This window comes from Varroa jacobsoni, unplaced genomic scaffold (assembly GCF_002532875.2).
Source record: "Varroa jacobsoni isolate VJ856 unplaced genomic scaffold, vjacob_1.0 scaffold_924, whole genome shotgun sequence".
Taxonomy (NCBI): Eukaryota; Metazoa; Arthropoda; class Arachnida; order Mesostigmata; family Varroidae; genus Varroa; species Varroa jacobsoni.
Window position 1 is genome coordinate 287,862 of NW_019213826.1, and position 23,062 is coordinate 310,923.

The 23,062-nt window shown below is 43.0% G+C and overlaps 1 protein-coding gene across 1 annotated transcript in view; it reads left to right on the forward strand.

Annotated features, from left to right (window-relative positions):
* The window catches only part of LOC111265019 (uncharacterized), a 43,768-nt gene extending 21,635 nt beyond the window's left edge, over positions 1–22,133 (forward strand). The window contains exons 2-5 of the mRNA XM_022841350.2: positions 10,429–10,622; positions 14,405–14,560; positions 17,358–17,560; positions 17,785–22,133. Coding sequence (XP_022697085.1) covers positions 10,429–10,622; positions 14,405–14,560; positions 17,358–17,560; positions 17,785–18,598 — 1,367 coding nt within the window. The 3' untranslated portion in view covers positions 18,599–22,133. The remainder of the gene's footprint in view (positions 1–10,428; positions 10,623–14,404; positions 14,561–17,357; positions 17,561–17,784) is intronic.
* Positions 22,134–23,062: the final 929 nt, after the last annotated feature.

Sequence of the window (23,062 nt, forward strand, 5' to 3'; positions counted from 1 at the left end):
AGCGTATTGTTATTATAGCATAATTTGCTCTTGGGTTGGGCAGTACCGTCGACCATTGTCAGTCGTAGCACTTAACCGTACGTCGTATGTCACTTACCAATAGACAAACAGATAGAACCTCGCATTGTCCGTGTATCCAGCAGCGACAATGACTTGGCGTTCAGCAGTCGTACGTAGGGCTAAGAGGGATGACGGCATAATGTATCAATGCTCTATGAAATAATTGCAAAAAGTTGGTCGGTCCTGATCGAATTCTTCGCTGGTTTGCCACACGCTTCGTTTTTGCTATTTGAGGCTGCCTTTATAGGCATCAATGCTGGTTCGCCAAGAGCGAAATAAGTAAGGTGGTCATAGTCATAGTAATGCTGTCAATAGGAGTGGTTATTATCATTGATCGTAATATAAAGTAAAGCATATTATAGGCGTAATTAGTAACATTATAACGATTACATGTTGCAATATAAGCTCGTGAAGTGTTACACGGGGGGCGATGCGCGGCGGCCGCAACAATCGTTCATCCTGCGACAGCGTCACTTCTACAGTGGTACATTGTCGGCGACGTGAACATATGACGTTATGATTTTGTTGTTTTCACGATTGAAGCTCGAGAGGAAAAGTACTGCTGCTGCTATTGAAAAATCCTATGTACTTCTGCGGCCCGAGGCAATGCCGTTTATTTTCGCATTGAATAAATAGAAGAAAATTGTTGTCTCTGATCTTTCGGCTAGACCTTTCGGCACTGCCTTGATTTTTCTCTACAGTTACGTGCGTTTAAACTGACTCTGAAAGAGAGGTGTGTAAACGACGAAGACGGAGAGAGCATAAATACATTACCAGTCGTTGTCCTCACAATAACACCTATAACGCCTGAATTTTGGCCGTGGCCACTACAACAATTATAACTTTTGTACAGTAAACCTCACTCTAAGGCGAATCGATCGTCTCGAACAAACACAAATAGACAGTAAGGATTTAACAGGGATACCTGCACGTACACGTTTGAAAAGCACATGGCCGCATTTTTTTTTATAATCAATACTAGTACAACGATTAGTTTAAATGTACGCATTGGAGAGATGCACATATCGTCATACAACCACATGCAGAGCTTCATACAGCAATTAAGCAGGCCTCGTTATGCACAGATGCTATCTGAGTACAGGCTAATCTTTTCCAAAAATGTTTGTCTGCTCAGTTTTTGCGGGTATTCACGCGATCGCCAGATGCCCCTTTGCTACTTGCTCAGACAAAGTGGGCTTTCACTGACTGAATACATTACGACGGCTTGTCTAACCGAGGGCATGTCTTGCTTAGTTTTGCCAAAGCAACGACCCCCCGCCAATCCCTCGCGTGGAAAAATTGCCAAGCAGCCAAAAATCAGTTTCGCAACTGGACGACACCATGCAGATGATGGTGTCTCATGTAACGAAATCCTTTATGGCTGGCGTTGTAGTACACCAACTATCGAATAATCAGCAGCCTGAATCGGATGACCTCAGCTACCTGTCGTCGTGACGTCGCTATCGAGGGGTTTGTGAGAAAATGTGCAGTTCGCCCCAGCAAAGTGCGTACAAGTGAAAGGGTTATTAATTCGTCAGACGTGACCCGGAAACAGGAAAGCAAATACCTCGGTAATCGCTCGCTTACGTGGGCTTGGCTCCTGCTTGTCAAATCTGCGCTAACAGCGCTACTCAAGGTTCCTCCATTGGCGGCGATCGATGCTCAATGCTGTGCATATCTCCTATTCGTTTCGGTTAGGAGTGATTTTTTCGGCGACGTCTTGTTCAACTTTCTTTTTCGTCATCTTTGTGTTGCCTGGCGTTGAATACGACGTTATACGTCGAGTGAACGTAACGACGATGATGATGACGACGACGGCGGCCGCAGTGATGGTAATAGCAAACTTACGATCACCTGACTAAAGAGCTCGTTGTGATAAAGGAGTGCATCTGAGCTCTTGTTGTTTTTTTTGCTGATGCTGGCCCACAATCGATAATAGTATATTGCTGTGCATACCGTGGCATACTTTGTTGAGGTGCTGCTCCTTAGTTCACACACATTAAAATATCTTTACTTTCGTATTAGATAGATGAGCTAAGCTACGTATTGTGTATATATACAATAGGGGTAGTCTGTAGAAGAATACGATTAACTTATGATCTCAGAACCCTACAGAACGTTTCCCTACTGCCTCCGCTTTTTGCTAAATGCTTAATGCTAGTCGATACATTCGGTGTTCATAGTAACTGTTCAAACAGCCAGGTGCATCGCTTCCGTCTAGATATCCACTCACTCTGCGAATCGTTGAAATAAATAATCGCTGGCTGGCTGGCTGGCTGGCTATGTTCACGGCGATGACAACGACTGTACAGCAAGAAAAGATGACGATATCTGCCACAGCTTCAACAAAAACAGCAGAATGAACCCCGAAGACGGGTACTCACCGCCTGTTGCTTTATACCGCTTTCGCTATGAGGGGGAAAACGACGTAAAAGAAGAGCGAACAGCTGGAAGAGGTACCAAACACAATTCAGAAACAAAAAGGTCCCGAGCCCCAAACCCTCACCCCGGCCATTGCAGAAGTCCCGTGCAATGCAGTTGCCAGCCGTTTGAGCTGCTGCAGAGGAAGGGGTGCAGATGAAGACAACAATGAAGAGGCGAAGACATTCTTTGTCTTCGTCCACTGTTTGAAAATGCTTGGAAGCGTAAAGCAACGAATCACAGTACGTGACATGGCAGCGGTCTCGGCAATGCTAGTACCATCATCAGCTGTTATAGCCTGAGCAAAGCAATAGGGGAAAAGAAGCACTCATGTCATATGTTAGACGCTCGTGCTCTCACTGTCGCTGCCATTGGCTAACACTGTCGTGATTTCTTCAGTCGCGACATCGCCGGCAACGCGATCAGAGGAATCTGTCACAGAAAAACAAGTGCTTGGTTAGCAAGAACATGTTTGGTCAAAACGAAACTTCCGGCAGTGATCTGTTCGCGCGCAATCATCCGACCACCTTACTGGCCGCCCGTATGCCTGTCTACTAGCAGGAGTTTATACGGAACTAGGTAATCAGTTAGGTTATAAACAGGTCAATAAACTGTGACAAGCGAGCTTTCGTCTCGGTGGTAAACTGTTCGTTCCTTTCACATGGTGTTCATACTAAAAATCCAAACCGAACAAAGCGGAGAGCGACCTTTAAATATGACAGAATACATTTTTGTACCTACATCAGTACTGTTTTTATTACTGACACTGTTAAAATCTAATTTCTACTGTCTGGTAATTATTATAGTCACGACAACTAAGCAGCTGCGAACAAGTCGCAGGCACTATAGGTACAAGTAATATGAAGAACGCCAAAGCTTGATAAGATAGATTCTTGTGGTCCATATATACATGGCTCATGCTTAGAGCGGGTAGCGACAACTGCAGAAACAACTGGCAAGCGCGATGTTGACGAAAAAACTCTCAACAAACAAACAAACGTAAATGGATTATAGTTATATATTCCATAACTTCACAGATAACGGTACAGGCAAAATTAAAATGAACACCAACAGCATCCACAGGCAGAAATAGACAAGCCAACCAATGGACCCCAATAGCCACATCGTAGTGATACGGGGACCATTGTTGTCTCAAAACGATACTAACCAAGCAGGCAAGTGGGGCCAGTAACAACGAAAGACGAGCTTCAATGGCGAACTCGAAAATTCAATGAAGAACCACTACCCCTAATATAGACCAGGCTAGGTAGGAGATGTCAAACGAGAGACAACAGATTAGCAGGCATCACACAAATAATAAGTTGAATTGCTATTTGATGGCAGCTCTAGCCACAAGAGTGCACGCAAAACTGGCCGTAGTAACCTATCAAAATGTGTGTTTATACGTGCGTGCACGTATCTTTAAACTTTTCGAAGCGTTTATGGTCGCTGCCTGCAGTCGAAAGCCTGCAAGACATTAACGAATACGCCACTAAGCTACAAGCTGACTGCTGCAAGACAAATCTTCCCGCGAATTAGGGATCCTCTACCGGCTCTTCCATCGCCTTGGGAGTGTTCCGCGAGTGCTTAGAAAGAGTACGACGCAAAGCAACTCCGCCACGAGAAGCAATTGCCGCGCCTGCTGCCGGTACCCTGTTGAAACGTCTGCTATATTTGTCAATGCAAAACGTAAGCGTGTGTTTTAGAGAACAGTAGATTGGCTATGTTAAACACAGAGTGAGGGCGGCTACGACGCGCGCGAACATCGTCTGCGATTGTTAGAACTGCTACAATATTATATATAAGCAGCGTTATAATCATTGGTCGCTAGTGGTCGCGTTTAGTTGCAATCGACGTGAGTTCCTAGTGTCGGGCTCTGAACATAATCTGTCCCGTTGTCCTGCAGTAGATCAAAGGCCCCGCCGTCGCTGCTTCTACTGATGTTGTTTTTAATGTAATTATCCCTGGATAACGTGACGGGAAATCTGAACGGTACAGCATACCACGCTGGCCATCGGGGAGTGAGGCTGGACGACAAGTTCAATAAATAGTTGTGCATGCATACAAGGAAAAACAGCTAAAACTATCTATATCCATTTATCGACTTGTATATTTTTTTTGAGCGAATACGGTGGGGACGGATGTTATTTCCGCCTTAACTTAGCAGAAAACGTCAAGAGAGTCCTCTACTGCTACTATTCTAGTATACTGTGTTATACCATTCTGCTAGATGCTGTGATTCTAGTTATTATCATTTTGCTGGCAATACTATAAGATAAATACAACTGCTATAGTGCAGAGACACTGACTCCTGCGGTTCGTCCTTGTCTTTTTCGTTTTAGCGATTTTGTGTGCCCCCCTATTGTGAGCACCCTGACACTTGGAAATCATTATAGCGGAAGTGATCAAAACGCCAGACTTGAAATGATCGTATCAATCCCAGCAAGAACGTTGCTACACAGAAGCCGTCGAATATAGGTAGCGATTCGTCGATTGCCGATCTCTTGCTTTCTGTCCTTTAACCCATGATTATTTCCTATGGGCTTTTTGACAGATCCTATGCAGTTCCGCTCGGAGACCTCCCAGTTTTGGAGGTATTTCGACAGTTTAGCGATCGACATCTGTACTGCTGGTTATCGGATTTCTATATGTTAGGACTTCGTATTAATGAGACAATCGCAGAAATGGCGAAGCTTACAGATAAAGGTGTTAGTTTTATTCATTCTTGTCCAACGATCAGCCAGTACTGATAAATTTAACGGATGCATACGTATTTTCGTTAACCCATTCGATTCGATTCTATTATATCTGAAAGTATTGCCGATGTATCGGTTAATTAGGTAAAGTAGTTTAAGGGACCTAGAAGCACGAACGATGGTTTTAATAGCATTTCGTAGCATACAAAGTGAAGCGACGTCCATCGATGCAGAAGGCAGAAATAGGTCAACGAGTTAGTCATCGGGGCAATGGTCCTTTTGAAAACAGGTTCAGAAGTCTAGCAACTTACTTTTTTTCTCCATTATTTTTCAATTAGCGAAGCGTTGATGCTGTCAGTCTAAAGGATTTTTTTGAAACCAAAAGCTTGCCGACGTTTCTTAATCTCATAGATAAGGCGACATAGGTTTGCACAAAGTTGTCTTCCATAGGCAACAAACGAGGTATGGACGGTACCTCCCAGTTGCCCACACAGTTCTATATACAAATCATGGTTACCTTGCACGTGATAACGGCAACGCACACAGATAAACATGTGTGATTATGGCATCTGGGCATCAAGCAAGGATAAATCGGCGGCACGCTAAGCAGCCCCTGAGCACGAATTAAAAGTAAGAGGCGAAATCAAACTCGTACTGCGTTTAGTCTGTTATCAAGATTTTACAAGGAAACTCCTTAGAACTCTGAGACCCTGTCCTGGCTCGGTTGATAAGATCATGCTGCAGCGCGAAACATTGTACGTCGGAGGACGTTACCACCTTTCACTTCTCCAAATTGACAGTCATATCCTACTAGATGCGGAACGCCTTTACAGAAGATACTTGGTTACAATTTGAGATTGATTATATATATTTTTTCGGTTTTGAACGTGCAATGGGCGTCCCAAATCGGTAGACGCGACGGCGACCGACATGACGTTGATGCGTGATGAATTTACATCGGTAGAGAAAACAAAAAGCCTCCAGTCTCTCTTCTGTGTCCAATTTCCGTCTATAGCTGTCTGCATAGACAAATCCAGAACTGACCTGGCGACGCGGTCCCGCCATAGCAGCGTAATAAAATACCCGCACAACAACCGAATGAGGCTCCACGCAGTCTAGCACAGTCAAGGGCTCCTCGTTTCCTCCCTCCCTCCCTTCCTTTCTGAATGTCTGACATTACGTTGAGCGTACGCACTGACGCTATAACAATACATACGAATATAACAACAATCATTACTAGCTACAATGAAAAAAAGAGGACAATTGTGAGTCATACATACGCAATGTATGTACACCCTGTGGATTCTATAGAACTGGCGAAGCAAGCACATAATCATCTGGACCGAAACGCCTGAACTAGGTCTTTTTCAGAAGCTGCTTTTTTGCTGTATACTTACATTTACCGTCTGTATGCATAATCTATAATATGTAGCCAATAATACATTGTAGGGTTCGTATATTATACATGTTTAAAGCGGTGTCAGTTAATTAATGGCGTGTTTGAGTGTCGAGCCGCCAGCGTACCGCGGTTCCAGCTGGCAGCGGACATTTCCAGAGGCGATCATGCCCATATTCGTCTCTTTGAGCTCACCCTATTACGTCGCTTGCAGCATACAAGTAGAGTGATCTAGTCCAACGTAGTGAATTGTATCGTACGTAGCCATCGGATTACAGATGTGTTTCATAGACGGAACAGGTACGATACAGAATTTCGAAACTAACATCGACCATTGCTATAGCTAAGAATACTGTTATATGTTGCTGGCCAGTGTTTGTGTCGCGCAGAAGAGCATGGTAATTACGGCAGCAGGTGAGATGCTATTTACGCGCAACTCGTGACGATAGCGTTGACGATCCAATTGAAAACACGAAGGCATTCATTATCCCGTCTACTCGGCCCGTATCGTATGGCCTGTAGATTCTATATTTAGGCTCCCGCTTCCCGCATGCGTTTGTATCAATGCAAATGCTTGTGGATGGCAGAAAAGTAAACTCATGCATATGCACAATTTTCACAATTCAGCTAAAGAAAAAAAAAACGAGAGCAAAAAACATTGCATTATAAATGAAAATGATGAATTAGCTACGGCCTCGAGCGATTACAGGGAACCTCTTTTCCTTCTTCTGTTGAAAAGGATACGTGCTAATGCATGTACGTCTAAGCCGATCACTGTTTCACTTCCATGCTGCATCTACACTGATGTCAGAAGACCTACAGTATCTCTCCGTCAACGGACCATCAACGGTCAGTCTGATAGATGACGCCATTAGTAGCATAAATTTGTCAGCGTCGTTCTCTCCCTTGTACAAAATACGCTTGGAAGGATCCAAAACGTCGGCCGTTTATTATACGACAGAATCATCTTTAACGCTTCTTTGCATGCTGCAAACGAAGTGGCCATTGCGCTGACGCGACTTTTACTCTCCATCCTTGTCTCTAGCTACATATTTACTGTCTTATAATAGTGATTTGACTCAGTCGGAACTGCTCCGGGGGGGACTGCCCCTGGCGATAGCGCTGCGAAACTCAACCAGGCTGGTCGCCATTGAAGCTTGTGTTGCCGGTAAGCAAGTCTTGCATATCGCCTTGATCTTTGTCGCTCTAGCTTATAGCAAGCAGCGGACAAACGCAGGATTCATCGCCTTCTAGCTGTTTCGTTCTGTTCTCCTGTTACTTTATCTGTTCTATGGAAGTATCATCATTGCGATCATCGTATCATCGTAACGATCCTGACAGTGTACCCAGTGACCCAATGAGTCATAGTGGAAATGACAGACGCGACGATAGTCTTGAGTCGTCTTGGGCGCGCGTTCGGCTAGATTCATTAAACATAGCTACAGAGTTGCTTCAAGCGACACGCTATCACATTCTAAATTCATGTCAAAGCTCAATTTTCGTATGGTCAGGCCGCGGATATTGTAGTCTTCACTAGCGTACGAATTCAAGTAGAATCTGAATTGTAGCTTATGTTTTCTATGCTTCTGGGTTACGCGTACCGCGTTCCGGGAACGTAGCTGGACGTACTGCATTACAGTCCGGAGTGTAAAGACTAATGGTAGACAAAGCTGTAAGCTGAACGAAATTGATAGAAACGTCCGATATGGATAATGGACAAGATGTTTTCCTGTAAGAAGTCAGACGTGACATCATAAATGACCAGCTTCATTTTCTGCTTTTTATGATTCATTATATCGTGTGATGATAAGAGGATAAAAGACGTACAGTTTTACAGAAATCCTTTACACTAACAACTGAATAATTAATTGCTAGCTAACGTCGAATATTACAAACACACAACCTTACCTAAATATTTCAATGAGCCTAAATAGACACTGAGGTTCGAAGCTTGAGATGTGTTGCGGCAACGTTCCCTGGATATTTGACAAGAAAAAACGCATTTGGGCTGTGCTCTTTCGAACGCGCTCGTACGTTCCCAGTTGAAAGCCACTGCTAAAAGCTCCCATCTGCGAGCACCAATTACTGCTCACGTCTATTGTTACGTCTGTCGATTTTTCAGCGCAACTTCGAGATAGATCGCTGGCAATCTTTTTTCTTAAAGGTACTGTTAGACGATCTTTAATGTAACGTACAACATCTTCACTCCACTGGAAGATGTACTCACATGAGCCCACGGCAAATGCGTTCACAAAAGCAGTCGTGTGAATTCCCGTTTATTTAACTTGCGAATTCATCCCGGCGGGCCATCGATCCCGTAAGTCTGCGTATAGCTCTAATGTAGAAATCAAAGCATAGATTGTTCGACCAGAATGACGTAAGATAACGTTGCCAATGCATATATGGCACAGGGTGCTCTTTTCGTATGTTATACCTGTACGTAGTCAGAGCTCGATAATTTGTTGCACGTAATATTCCCTTGCGCCACAACGTTCGCAGCATCAAATGGCGAAGGTAAGAGGGCAGTTTTATAAGATATCGACATTAAATGCAGTAGAGGACATCAATGTAAAATTAGCGAGGAAATCGGTCCTTCAGCTGGGTACACCTATATCAGACGCAACGTAGAACAGCATCCACTCATCGGCGGCATTGCACGTCGACGGTACAAAATCGATACCGACGCTAAGGAGACCCGACCGATTCAGCCGTCTGCAATATACGTAAAGCGAAAAGTTTAGACTATTTATATGTTATATGAACGTTTCCATTCGGCTACGAACGAGTAAGTTAAGTTAAGAACATTATAGCAAAATTTGTCTTTGAAATCATAGATTCTAAAACTGTAGCCAGTGCTATGGTACAATTTCCACTGTTAGAACTTTCGAATAACATGTTATGAAATTGATAGATGAAGTTTCGATGAGGTGCATTCCAAAACAAGGAAATCCCAAAAGCTGTATCCGATGTTCAACAAAAGGTAAACCTAAATCCGACGGACGCGTTTTAGGCTGGGTGCGCAACATCATACGATACCGACAGTCTTGCCGCGTCGATCAACATACTGATGGTCGCCATATTAGAGGTTCTATAATATTCCGTTGTATACTATAACTGCGGAAAAGAGAGAACCACGGCACAATGACGAAGTCGCGAACTTCAAATGTGAACCGTACAGCCGGTCTTATTCAGTAGCTTCGAATTTATCTCAGCGTGGATTGTTAATTCAATTTTTTTGTACGCCAGACAACTGTGATGGGAAACATAGAGATAGTTGAACCATCATTACATGTAGTTAGATGTAATTCTCTTGTTTATATTCTTTAAAGTTGTTTGTAATGCCAGTATAACGTGCTAATCTATAGAGCAGACTCGAACACCATAGCGGTTGCGATGTCCATACGCTTACCGTTGTTATTGTTAGATATACCACAATGCTGCTCGCTATATGTGACTTGGTAGTGAGTACTTTATTGGGAATATATTTTACGGAGATGCTGCAAACAACAATTGCGGATGGATACTTCTCTCGACATTGGATGACTGATGCTCGTTAGATCCACCATTGCATCACAATTAATTATAATACAATTAGTAGAAGATTAAATCCGACTATTCGGTCTCATCCTGTCGTCGACAAGATATTTTCCTGTTTGCTCACGTTATCCGAGCACACGTACGTAGATACAGACGCCTGTCATCTGGTGTATAATAACACTCACCTCAATATATTTATTGTACCTTGCTCGTATTAGCGAATAATGGCGCAATAAGTCGCTGTCGCTTTGTTTGCTAATCTGTTTGAGTTCTTCCGTTTGGCTGTTTTTTTTTTCTTACCCACCTGTGTATTTGCAGATGCGGTGTGGGCGTTTTGCGTGCTGTTCGTCGCACGCCAGGCGTCCGCTGGCCACGGCGATGGCGGCGGCAGATGGCATCAGCAGCAGCACGTGCCGCCGGTGAAGTATGTCGTCAAGCACGTGCATAAACCCGTTCCAGTAGCAAAACACGTCCCAGTTCCTCATTACGTGCCTGTCCCGAAGTACATCCCGGTAAGTATTCCAAGTAAACGATCGAGTGTTTGACACCTTACGTCATATATGCGGACGGTGAAAGGCTGAATAGCTGTCGTTGTTGGTAACCGCTGTCTCATTGGATTTCCATTTCCCTATCTGCTAGAACATAGAGAAAAATGCGCATAGTGTGCGCCATTAATAAGGCATACGCTGTAGCTATAGCGAACGAGTTATCATATGAAAGCAGGAGTGAATTAGCAACACCAGCAGGCAAATAGGACGAAAAGCTAGCGAAATAGGGAAAAAAAGCCAGGACAAATGAACCAGCAGGATAACGGGTGAACTTTCTTGCTTGCGGGTCTCTAGAGGAGGCTACTTTTTACCGTATAATGTATTCACAACTAAATAATCAGGCCAATGAAGTCGAAAATCATGCAATTAGGCCAATCGCTGGTTGCTTTTAGTCTTTATGTGTATACTCGTCTGTATATTCTCATATCTTACTGGTAATCCTGTGTATATAGAACGCAGTAAAAACGCAGTGTACCGCAATAATTTTCCATGAAGGTCAGTTCATCTCTGATCTTTGCACCTGATACATGTTTAGTTTGTGTCCTACGCCTAGGTTCCAGACCATCACAATTGTGTGATCGTTCCCTGCCGAACCTATTAGGTCATCAACTGTTAACAGCTTTAATCGAACTATCGAGAGACGGGCGAGCAAAGGACCTCACTGCGTAACTTTGGCGGATTTATTTTGTGCTTATAATATGTCTTACTGGATTGAATGGCTGACACAAAATGTAACAAAACAAAGAAAGTTAAATATTTCAGACAAATACAATTAATTGGATAGATGCTGTGTCTAATACCAAGTTGTAACAATCCGACAAAGGCCTTAAGATTCAGCTTTCTTTCTTTCGATAGTTTATAAGCTAGCGCTTTGTCAGGACCCTTTAGCTGTACGTCTAGTATGGTAACCTGACCTTTGACAGATCTCGAATGCGATGTTTTTGAAGACGGAAATATTTTAGCTTCTTCCACTACGATTTGCCGCCACTTACTGCATCCATGGAACAATTTAGGCCTATACAGTAATGGTTCAATTATTGTACACTTTGGCCTAATAGTCCCATAAATTCGACGCCTTCCGCTAGCTAGCTGTCGACTTTCGTAGTAGTTAAAGTACTTATGGCAAACATTTGTAAAGGCAAATGTTATTTATTTTTGCAGTATTTCGAAATAGTACTCTCGTACTCGAAAATGGACGTTTATCTGTTGAGATTGATAGGATCCTAACACCATTAAATCACCTTATCTTCGTGTATTGGAGATCGTTGCATTTTAAACAGCGAATTGTCAAATCGTCTACTGTAGGGAATATAACAATCTGATTAATTAATGAATTAGTTAATTGAAGTAAATAAACTCCGCAGCAGATAGGCTTCTTTCGAGTTGGCTAAACGTAGGCCACAGGGTACCTTACAAATAAAATTACTAGCAGTCGTTGTACGTTTCCGTCTAGCTACTACTAACAGGCTAAGCTAAAGATACCATCGAAACTAGTTTCAATAAGAGACCCACTTTCAATCACTTGACTGAACCGTATGCACGCGGACATGCCCATGCCCTTGCCCTTGCCCTTGCCCCTTCGCTGTGTTTCACTGTCTTCGCTTTTTGACGGCATCACGCTTTCGCGAGCGATGGGTAGCTGTCTTCGCATAAGTACATACACCCACAGATACAGGCATATCTAAACATGAACCTATCTATCTATGAGCAATGAGATGACTTTTTTGTTGCGTGCATGTGTGTGTGACACAACTTTTGCGTCGACCATAGACTACAGCTTTCATCTGAATCGTAATTTGTATTACAACACCACTTTTCTTCCTTCCTCTCCATTTTGTTTGCTTGTTTTGGCTGTAGCGTTGCACAAAGATGCCCCGGTCCGTAACTACCGCCAATGATATTCATGATATACTACCTACATTTTTCCAGGACATCCCAGATCATTAAAAGGCCCACATATTTATTCTGGTATCTCCCTTCATTTAACTGTGACCAGCATCAGCGTTGCCGGCTTGTGTTTGTTGTCCATGATGTCCATTTGCCCGCGACCTCCTTCTATAGCTTAGAAGTATCAGCAGTATTATCTGTAATAACGTTTGCTCACCACTGCTGCCGCTGTTGTTGACACTTAGAAGAGAAGATGCTGTTGGACTTATCTATAAATACGTACCCATACGCGGTATTACAGTCGTTATCGACTATCTAAAACCCTTTGTTTTCACGTCGTATGTGTCAATTTCATTATATCGTCATTAGTTGGTTCATTGATGTTATTGCTGCGTGTCGCATGACGATAACGGCTGATGCAGAAACGGCACACCATGAGACTTTTAGATGGAAAGCATCAGGGGATATTGCCATGTCATGCTATATGGGCTGGCACCAAAAAGACGATGCGGTGCTAATGCTGGTGCCCGCATCAAGGCAAAAGCGAAGTTGGATGTACATACATCCGATCCATCCCTATAATTCAAGTAGTGCAAACTTTCGTTGGTCTGCGTCTTCTGCTCCGCTGCTTCTGCCCCCTACTGACGAGCTGGGTTCATGTTTTCGCAACTGTTGGGCTTCATCCCGTTTGAGTCGAGCTGGGTCAGGTCATTCGGTATGACTACTACTGCTCAGATAAATCACTTTTGTTCCGTTCTTTTAGTTATGGGAACGTGTTCGTCGTGGTACGGGGCACAGCGGTAATAAAGAAGAGAGTGAATAACAGATACGATGCCTATTTCGTGCCGACCGCACGATCTATGCCTGACGTCGTCAAATGTGGACGGGTCTCTTGTGCCTTTATTAGCTGCACTTGTTCCGTTGTTTAAAACGTTGGTGATTTGAAACTGCTAACTTTTATCTAGGCAAAAAAACAAAAGGATAAGATATCATCTGTAGGAGGTCAACTTTTCAGCTTAATTTGCCCGGTACGTTTTAGTGCAAGTGAGAATAGATAGCTTTCCTTCTGCATCAAACACGAAGTATCTGGCTCAGCGACTATACATTTCTGTAGACGCAGGCCAAACACCGATTCGTTTTCGGGGCCTGCTAGATCTTGTTTCGCCTTCGTTCTTCATATGATATCGAATCGATGGTTTTTTTTTTCAGTTATCATAGACCGTGACGTTACCTTGCAGTCAGATGACTTTAAATAATGTCAATACAGGGAAACGACTAGCGGACAGATCGTTGTTATCCTTATGCAGTGTGGTATCAGGTACTTCGGCTCGCCAATTTTCGGGGCTGAGAGCGATAATCTGTACGAACTCCTAAAATATTTTACGATGAATGTCGTGAATAATATAGTCACTAATGAGATAAGCCTTAGGAGAGAACCTATGTAGATTGCCGAATGAGATGTTTTTCCACTCTACGGACGTTAGCGTTTAGGCCAAAGACCGCTTATCTGTTTGTGGTAATAGATATTTACTAAAACATTACCTATAAGGTTACGAGCAGAGGTTTATTTCCACCGAGTTTTTTACCTTGTTTCTTGTTCTTGTTCTGTCCTTGTTCTAACTTGACTATCTAGCCTCTAAGACATTATCTAATGCTGTTGACACATAGTCAACAGCATTAGATAATGCAATATACCGTATAATAAGCGATTGGTGCCTGCACTCGGTACAACAGAGTAATATTATTCAGAGGTTTCATACGTGTTCGATAACCCACCACGATTGATTCATTTTCTAACATAAATTAAACTAAGTGCCGCTCATTCGTTACTAAAACAAATTACAATGTTTTTCTTTCAGATCTTCAAGCCATGGGCTTATGTTAAGCCTGTTCCAAAGCACTACACCGTCTATCAAAACCATAATATACCAATTCCCGTGCCGATGTTTAAATTCTACAATCATCATACTGCCATACCAATACCCAAGCCAGTCCCAATGCCTATCCCTATCAAGGTAACGTACCCCAAACATGGCTGGTTCGTATACCAAACGCAAAAACATATTTCCAGATAAGCAAATAGCAACTATACGAATTAGTTGCTGAGATATAAATCATTCTCTAAACAACCGCCTTATCTTGAGGTTTGTATTGTTCACGTTCCACAGTATCTTATTGTTATTCCCGAGGTCGTGGGCAGCCATTCTTGCTTCATCTTTATTAGCCATATATATCAGTGTCATTCATTGGGAGCGGCGCGAACCTGTGCGAAGTTTCGATACCGGCAAATTTTCTATCGACCCACCTGATCTTAGCGGCTCGTTCGTTGTAGTTGATCTTGTAGATCGTCGTGGTTTCACCCGCGTGGTCGCTATTCGATTTGTTCCGGTTAATACCATGCCAACTAATGGTCACTCGGGTGTGAGAAATCGATCTAGCTTATACCGGCTACCTCAAACCTATTAGAGTAGAAAACGCCAGATCATGGCTATTTTACTATAATAATGACGGGTATATATATAGTGCTACTGTTAGAGCCACCACTCAAATTTCTACCGGTGCGCCCATGCGTACAATAGTTTAATTGTAGCACCATGATCTGCGTGAATGAGCGACTCTGATAGCCCCGTCGTATAATGAACACCGCTGAGGCCGTCTTCTGCATCGCCGGCCTCTGGACAATCGACATTATTTCACAGTCATTAACACACATATACACACCCACTGGCATATGAACAGGCACACAGACGATCAAGAAGATAAGCAAGGCGAAACTATCGCAGACGAACAAACCGCCGCCGAAACGTTTGAAGTTCTTCGTGGAGGCGCTAGAAGCAACATATACAAACAACTATGTACACACACACAGATACACAGTGCTATTGCTGCGCAAAAATCCGTTGCTGTCAGAGTAAATATGTTTCTACAGATGCTTAGCACGAAACGCGTCGCAGGAACCGGGTACGGTGCATGACAAACGTCACCTACCATTAAGGCACCAATATTGTGTCGCATGCGTCTAGTGTACAAGAGTCAAAATACAGTAGATGGAGGCGATGTTTTACAATAAGCTACCAGAAGAAACAGGGCAGGCCGAAACAGAGACGTGGGTGATGAGAAACACATTGAAAAAGCAGTCCTGTTGTTGGTGGGTAGGCGTATGAAGGAGGTGCGCTAAAGTAACACAGGAAGCTTGAAGATGAAAAAGCGTCAGGCTATATAACGAAGATTAGAAAAAAAAATTAACAAAAAAAGAGATTTGTTTTGAAGACTGCATTGTCGAGCCACAGCCCATAGCTTTTCCATAATCTCTATCTACCAGACATTACCGCATGAGATGGCAACAGGACAAATAACTGGGCCTTACGTGATTTATAATATAATATTGGATGCGAAGCACGTTCGTGCAGCCGACAGCCGGTATTGCCACTGTTTGGCAACGGACGAAGAAAATTCGTATTCGATAGAGACACTGAGTATGTGTGACGATGAAGCAAACAAAATTTTTATAAGTAAGCAAGATCAAGTAGTACACCAAATAAGCCCGAACGAAAAACGCGATAATCACAATAATATATGCTATGTAAAAGTATGATCAAACGCTAAGATCGTTAATGTAGGATAGTACGGTGACGGCACAATGCTAAAAATAACTATAGCGGCACTGTATCCAACTATACGCTTCTGCGTGAATAAACTAAACGTAATCTGATTTACGGCTAGCGCAAAATATTAACAGGAAGAAAAACTACCCCCCAGAGGCCTGTTTTTACATTACGTCGAACTGATACACAGTGATTCGTGTATTGTAGCTGACGTGCCAGACGCCATTCACGGGTTACGTCACGATGATATACCGCCACATTCCGGAGACAACATCAACCTTTATAAATTACAAGTCCGTAACTTATTCAAGTAATATTTACGTAATTTCTACGAGGACGACACGAAGTTTACTCTAGCTAGAAAGAAACAGACGGCAACATTTAATTTCCACACGAAAACATCTGAAATGTAAAAAGATACGCGGGACCCCTGCGTGAGAAGAACATAAATGGATCGTCCCGTGAACTGCAAAGATAAAGATTGCAGGGAAATTTATATAACTTTCAGTTTGGATCACGGCTAAACAGCTGCTCCTGCAACGATAATTAATCATTAACTTTGCGAAGCAGTCTGAGGCGGCTCGTTTGTTGGTACCTGTGTTTCGTTTTCGCTAAGAAGAAGCAATGAAATCTGAATTGTATTAACCTTATTATACATATATTTTTTTCAAATTTCATGTTATCTTCAGTTAGTCTGAGGGACCCCTCAGAAAAAATCTTCTTACGGGTTTATTCAATAACGTTAAATATTAGGGCTAATGTTGCTAGTATGTTTCAATTGCGTGCTCGATTAACTGCATTACGTATTATATGAACCCAATATTCAAGTTGTTTTTGTACACGATTTAACTTGAATTAACTCGTTTTAACTTTACAAGCTAACCTTACCCGGATCACTGCGCATTGTACACCTGAATCGAAGATCAATCTGGGTCTTTTCGTAGTTATTATATATTTCACTGATTCATAAGCACCGGTGTTTTGCATAGTTGTGAAAGTTTTTAGTGCGACTCGGATAACTGGCGGCCCTATAGACCTACATATTGGGCCATATTAGTTGCCTATGATGGGAAGCCTTACACGTTCTACGTTTCCTTGGTGTTTCTGGTTTACGCCACCTTCACATGCTCAAAAATGATTCTTTTATGCATTCTTCTCTAGCAATTTTGTAGGGCTGATTTCCTATTATCGATTATCGTACCCGCAGATTCCCAAGCCAGTGATCGTACCGGTTCCGAGGCCCGTCTACCACAAAAAAGAGATACCATTCCCAGTTCACGTTCCGGTTCCAAAACCAGTTGTCATTCCGGTCTACAAACACGTGCCCGTACCAATTCCGAAGCCGGTTCATAAAGTCGTCAAGATCATAAAGGAAGTGCCTGTGTATATCAAAAAACCCGTGCCAGTATTGTAAGTAGATTGATGAAACGACCATGGGTAGGCTAAACAGGTTCAAGTCACAAATGAGGTCCATGTCGTCAGCTGTGTTAATCTGTTCTTAAGCGGGAACATTTTGAACATTGTAGCAAATCGAATTGTGATCAACCATTACTAAGCATAATGTGCGCTTGTTTTTTTTTTGAGCTTTTTTGAGTAAATCGTTCTAATCTATCTGTATTCGTCTATTCCCACAGCATTGAAGAAAAACATCAGCATAAAGGAGGCTGGAACACAGCCGCTTCGGAGCACAATCCGGCAATCATAGCCCAGGTAGAGGCCGGTGGCAGGGGTATCGGCAATAGCATCCACGATAGGACGCATGGAAATGCTCACGCAATAGCGGCCGCTGCGGCGTTCGCAGCTCACGCACACGGAATAGGGGTGCCGTTTGCGGACGCCGGACACGGCGGCGCTCATGGCCATGGACACGCAGTAGTTCACGGTGGGGGCTTTTCTGCGCAAGATGCAGTTCACATGGCTATGGTTCCTCATCTCACACACAACTCGTTTGGTAGCGGCCACGCCACACATGAAGGCGGTTATGGAAGTGGGCATGGGCACGGAGATGAAGCCGGCTATCATGCGAGTCACCCTAGCGATTTTGGGCCCGTTGGAGATCATGTTATAGCTGCGGCTGCCGTTGACGGCTTCGGAAGTAATGGCGCTCATACCATGAGCAAGAACAGTCTTGGCGGGGGTGGAGGCGCAAATGGACACGATCAACACGTGCGCGGTGCACAAGGTTCTCGGGCCGCAGCTTCTTCTACCAATTTCCGTAGTTATCAACAGTCTGAACAATACCAGCACCAACGGGTTCAACAGCAAAATCATCAAATCCACCATAATCATCAGGCGTTTCATCACGGCCAACCAGCAGCTGCTGCGACGGCAGCAGTAGCGGCTAGCGACGGCAAGGCCGCAGGATACCAGGTTGTTGCTCAGGTCGATATTGACCTTTCGGAGAAAAATAGGCAAGCTCCACAATCAAAGACAACGCTTCATCATTAGATATAAAACTAATCAACCTTATGCAGCAAAAGTGGAAATGAGAAATAGGGAGTAACAGTATAGCATCGAAGAATGTACTAACTTTCTTGACAGCTCTGTTGTCTCTCGTTGTCTGAGCTATTGCAATTATGGTACGACTTGAAAAGAAATATCGTCGGGAACTTAGTTGGTGATAGACGACATGTTCATGTTTGTTCGATACGTTTACGTTTTGTACCGTTGCTTTAACTTCCATTTGACGAGACGACGACCACCTGACCTCGTCGTTATAGCACAATACATTGATATAAGTATTATCATTTTTTATTATTAGCTGGTAAAGAGAATGTTCGACCAAACTGGTTATGGCCCTTGGTCGGCGTTCATAAGCGAGACAAAAAAAAAAAAAATACGAGGTGAAACAATGAAGACAAGTGCTATGATAAGAGTGAAAATTGGTATGGGTATCGGTTAGGCTGGAAGGTTATGCCTCTTCTGGGCATCTATCTCATTGTTTTGATTGCCATACAAAGTCATCGGTTTTCATCATATCATAATGACATTCATATTACGATCATTACGATACAACGCACGCTGCATATCCTACCGCTGACTTTCCAATCATGCGCCCATCCATAAACCGTATCACATCGTTACCATTTACTCAAGGTATGAAGCCTTTTGAATCGATTTGCTGAGTCGTAAGCCATCTAGAGAAGAACAACCTGTTACAGAAAGAAAAGTATCTTTTACTGAACGCGTTTTTTTTCCATATCCTGCTAACTTTACGCTATCGCGTCATCTGAACTTAATAGTGACTTTCTTATTTACAATGGGAGCTTTGCAAGGTCAACTGCCATCTTTGGCCTTTCGTCTCCGATACAAACCTCACTTTTGCCCTTTGCTATCCCGTACTGTTAGACGACTTTACCACTTAAATTCATTTCTGAACTTCTCGACAGCTTTTGACGTTACTGTTCTACTTAGTGCCGAGACTCCTCCGTAATATCATCCCTACACAACTTCGTTAGCCAAGGTGTGCCATTGTCCTCCCATCAAGATGTCCTATCAATCATTACCGATATAGCTAGACTCTAGACCTTTCGGAACGTTTTTATTACCTTTCCTTATACCCTGCCATGTAGTGCTTTCATGTTCAACCCGAAGGGGCATTAACTTGAGTTCCTCATACTTCGGTGCCACTCAACGTATTTACTTCTTTAGTTCTGAATTTCTGCCGATAGCACAAGTGGTAGTTATTGCTTGTGTGTTTCGACACTGACTTTTTCGAATTTTTTAAATCACCTTGTAAGGTTCGCAAACATACCCTCTTCTTTACAAACATTAACTACTCTTCTTCTTGAGACGTCGTTTTTTCATCATTATCTATTCGTGTACATGTTATTACTATGCTAGTTATTGGCTTCAAATAGCATAATGCTTTTCCACATCTAATGTTTTGTGGGCATATCTAGCCACTAGTGATGCTAAGCTTTACTCTCTTCTATTTGATCAATTTCCACACCACTGCCATCATCAATTCCAGTGGTTTTCTCATAGTTTCTTTTCTTCATGATTCTGCTGATTGTAAGATTAAAGAAGTATTTTCTGATCGTGCAGTGGGTAAATCTTAGGCGGTTACGGCAATCTGGCTTGTCGTATGGAAACTTCTAGCAAATAAAAAGAAGATTATAAACGAGACGCGTAAAAACAAAGTAAATCTGAACTGCCGGAACAGGGCGACCAGCTGCTATTGGAAACCGCAGAAGAGCTATTCTTGGCCAGCTTTTACCACCCGCATTGCCTTGAGTCCCCCCTCCCCCTTCCAAACAACGATCAATGTTTTTTCCTATTCAATCCTCGGACTGATCTGTACGTTCGCATATTCCACCTTTTTTTCAACCGAGCCGTCCCTGTTTCGTTGGCTTTTGTCCGTAGCAAGCCATGCTCCGTCTGTCCGCCCGTTCGTCCTTTCAGCCCATCTGGTCAATGCCTAATCGGCGAAGGTGGTTCTTTTCAAATTAACTGAAAGTTTTCTTCCTTCTTGTTGCTGTTGTTGTTGTTCTATCTCGACGTCTTGGCCACTTCAGTTTGCACGTCTTCTTGCTGTTATCATTCCTTCACTCAGCTGTCGCGCCGGCTAGTTCAGGTCGGCCATAACACAACTTCAGTCTGGTCCACTTGGCGCTTCTATGTTCCTGGTACATAAGCTTATTAGCTGACACCATGGTTCACTTTTAGTTCGTCCTATTTCTCGATAGTCCAACGTTGTTATTGGCGTTTCAATTGGAAATACCGACAACCTGAAACATAAAGATGATCGTTGTCCCTACATGTAGCTATATTAGACCGTTGACTGCGTAACAGCTGCTTTGTAGCGGTCAGTTTTGCCGATGCTCTTATATTAATTATAGTCGTAAGTACGGCGATCCTCAGCTGAGAAGGTGGCTTGGCTATTGTGCGCAGAAGTGCTATAGCCGTATGGTGGCCTCTTTGATTATTCTTTCCTTTTTTTTTTTCGCAAGAAAAAACATCATTCTCCATACCTTCTTTTCATTTCGAGCAATTTTCGGCTGCTATAAGTCAATTGTTGTACAATCAACTTGGCAAAACTTTCGTTGTTGATCGCCCACATCAGTACCAGCGGTTTCGCTTATAGCACGGGACGAAACTACGGCCGAGTGTATAGCAGTCCGTGAGTTTGTGCACCTGTTACTCGTTGGTTATTTGTCTCTTTTCGAATGTGTGCTATGTTTATCCATGTGCTATGTATTAGGCCCACCCGCTTGTCGGGCTATAAGTGCGAACCTCTGCTTGTCAGAGTCATCTATAGGCGCTATATATATGCGTCAAGAACGTGACTATTTACGGGCGCGTTTGCTTGCTCCGATCTGGGCGGGCTCCCAGCATCGAAAGGCGAATATGTAATATTATGATTTTTACACCCGCTAGCCGACCCGATATGGAGGAGACGAAGATTGACCTGCAATCATTTGTTTTCATATTGATACTTATTATTAATACTATTACATCTACTAGGACCACGTCGTGTTGTAACTATTAGCATAATCAGTCTGAAAATGCGTCTGGCACCGGACGAAGAGCCACAGCAGCTCGGAGTAAAAATGGTAGAGGAGTCGAAGTAGCTATCGGGATGGATTGAGCCGTTTCGACTTCATATTGTCTTCACGATTATGCTGCTGCCGCCACCGCCGCCGCCATGATAACATCGCCAACCGCAACAAAAATAACAAGAACTGTTACCCCACGATGATAATAATGATGTTCATTCACCCTAAAGGACAGCGAACGCAGACAAACAAAGCAAAAATGGCACAGTTGAAGATAGCGGACTAAGTTGATTACTGTCGCTTTTTTATTGATATTTATTGTTGATGACCATACGTCACCCTCTCCCCTATACATCTATCTATAAGAATATTACATAATAACACTATGTGGTGTCGAAGCCCGTATATATATATATATATATACGTATATATGGACAATGTCATTTGGAGTAATAATAAAACGACTATAATAACATTTACAAACAGGTTGGATTCTTTCGTTCGCGCTCATGTGTCGTAGCAACAGGGAAAGGCAGCGAGCCTATGGTGTAGCACAATTCAGTTCACGGGCTGGATCAAGAAACTCATTATCTTGCAACTATTGCGAAACATATCGATCTTCTTGCTTGAATCGCTTTCACATGCAGTATAATTACCTATATAATTAGCTAGGGCGGGGGTTTGAAGTCATGCACATAGTCAGTGCCTTAACTTACAAATAGACAAATAACGAAGGGCATCCACTCCAAGTTATTCCCCAAGTATATCCCGTCGACTTTGAAAGAAAATTACGACACACTAGTACTTCATACCTAGGCTGTATGAGGTATATTATCACTTATAGTTTCCAGTGTTTTTTTTTTTTTTTTTTTTTTTATTGTTTTGATGAATCCAGTCTCGCGTCCAGTACTGTTGCTAGGTGTCGTTGAATCCATGCACGGAGCAACGAAGTTCGATTTCAAACTTAGATCATTATGCTCTCTCAAAATTTATCGAGCAGACCGTACAGACTTTTATTAATTTTTCTATAACCCACTCAATGGGCTAATTAAGTGGTATCCATCTCGACTCTTATTTGAGGAAGTTTTGGTAAAATATGTTGGATCCGATAAAATGAAAGACGGACCAACCTAGGCTAAGGATTTATCCCACTCTTTCATTTATTGGTGTTACCGCTTAGTCTGTATGGATTTATTAGCTCCAATTTCTAAGCTAACTTTACTGACTTTCCATTTTGGAGCGTGGTAAGGAACGACCTTAAACTCACACCAGTGTCTAGCGGCCATTAGGGTTGCCTCACCTTAACCAGTCATCCGACCTATAAGAATCGAGAGACTAGTCCTACACAGTTTACTATTTGCTGTGTCGGCCTTGTGGGGTTTGCAGTATTCACATCCCAGTGACATCCCAGACC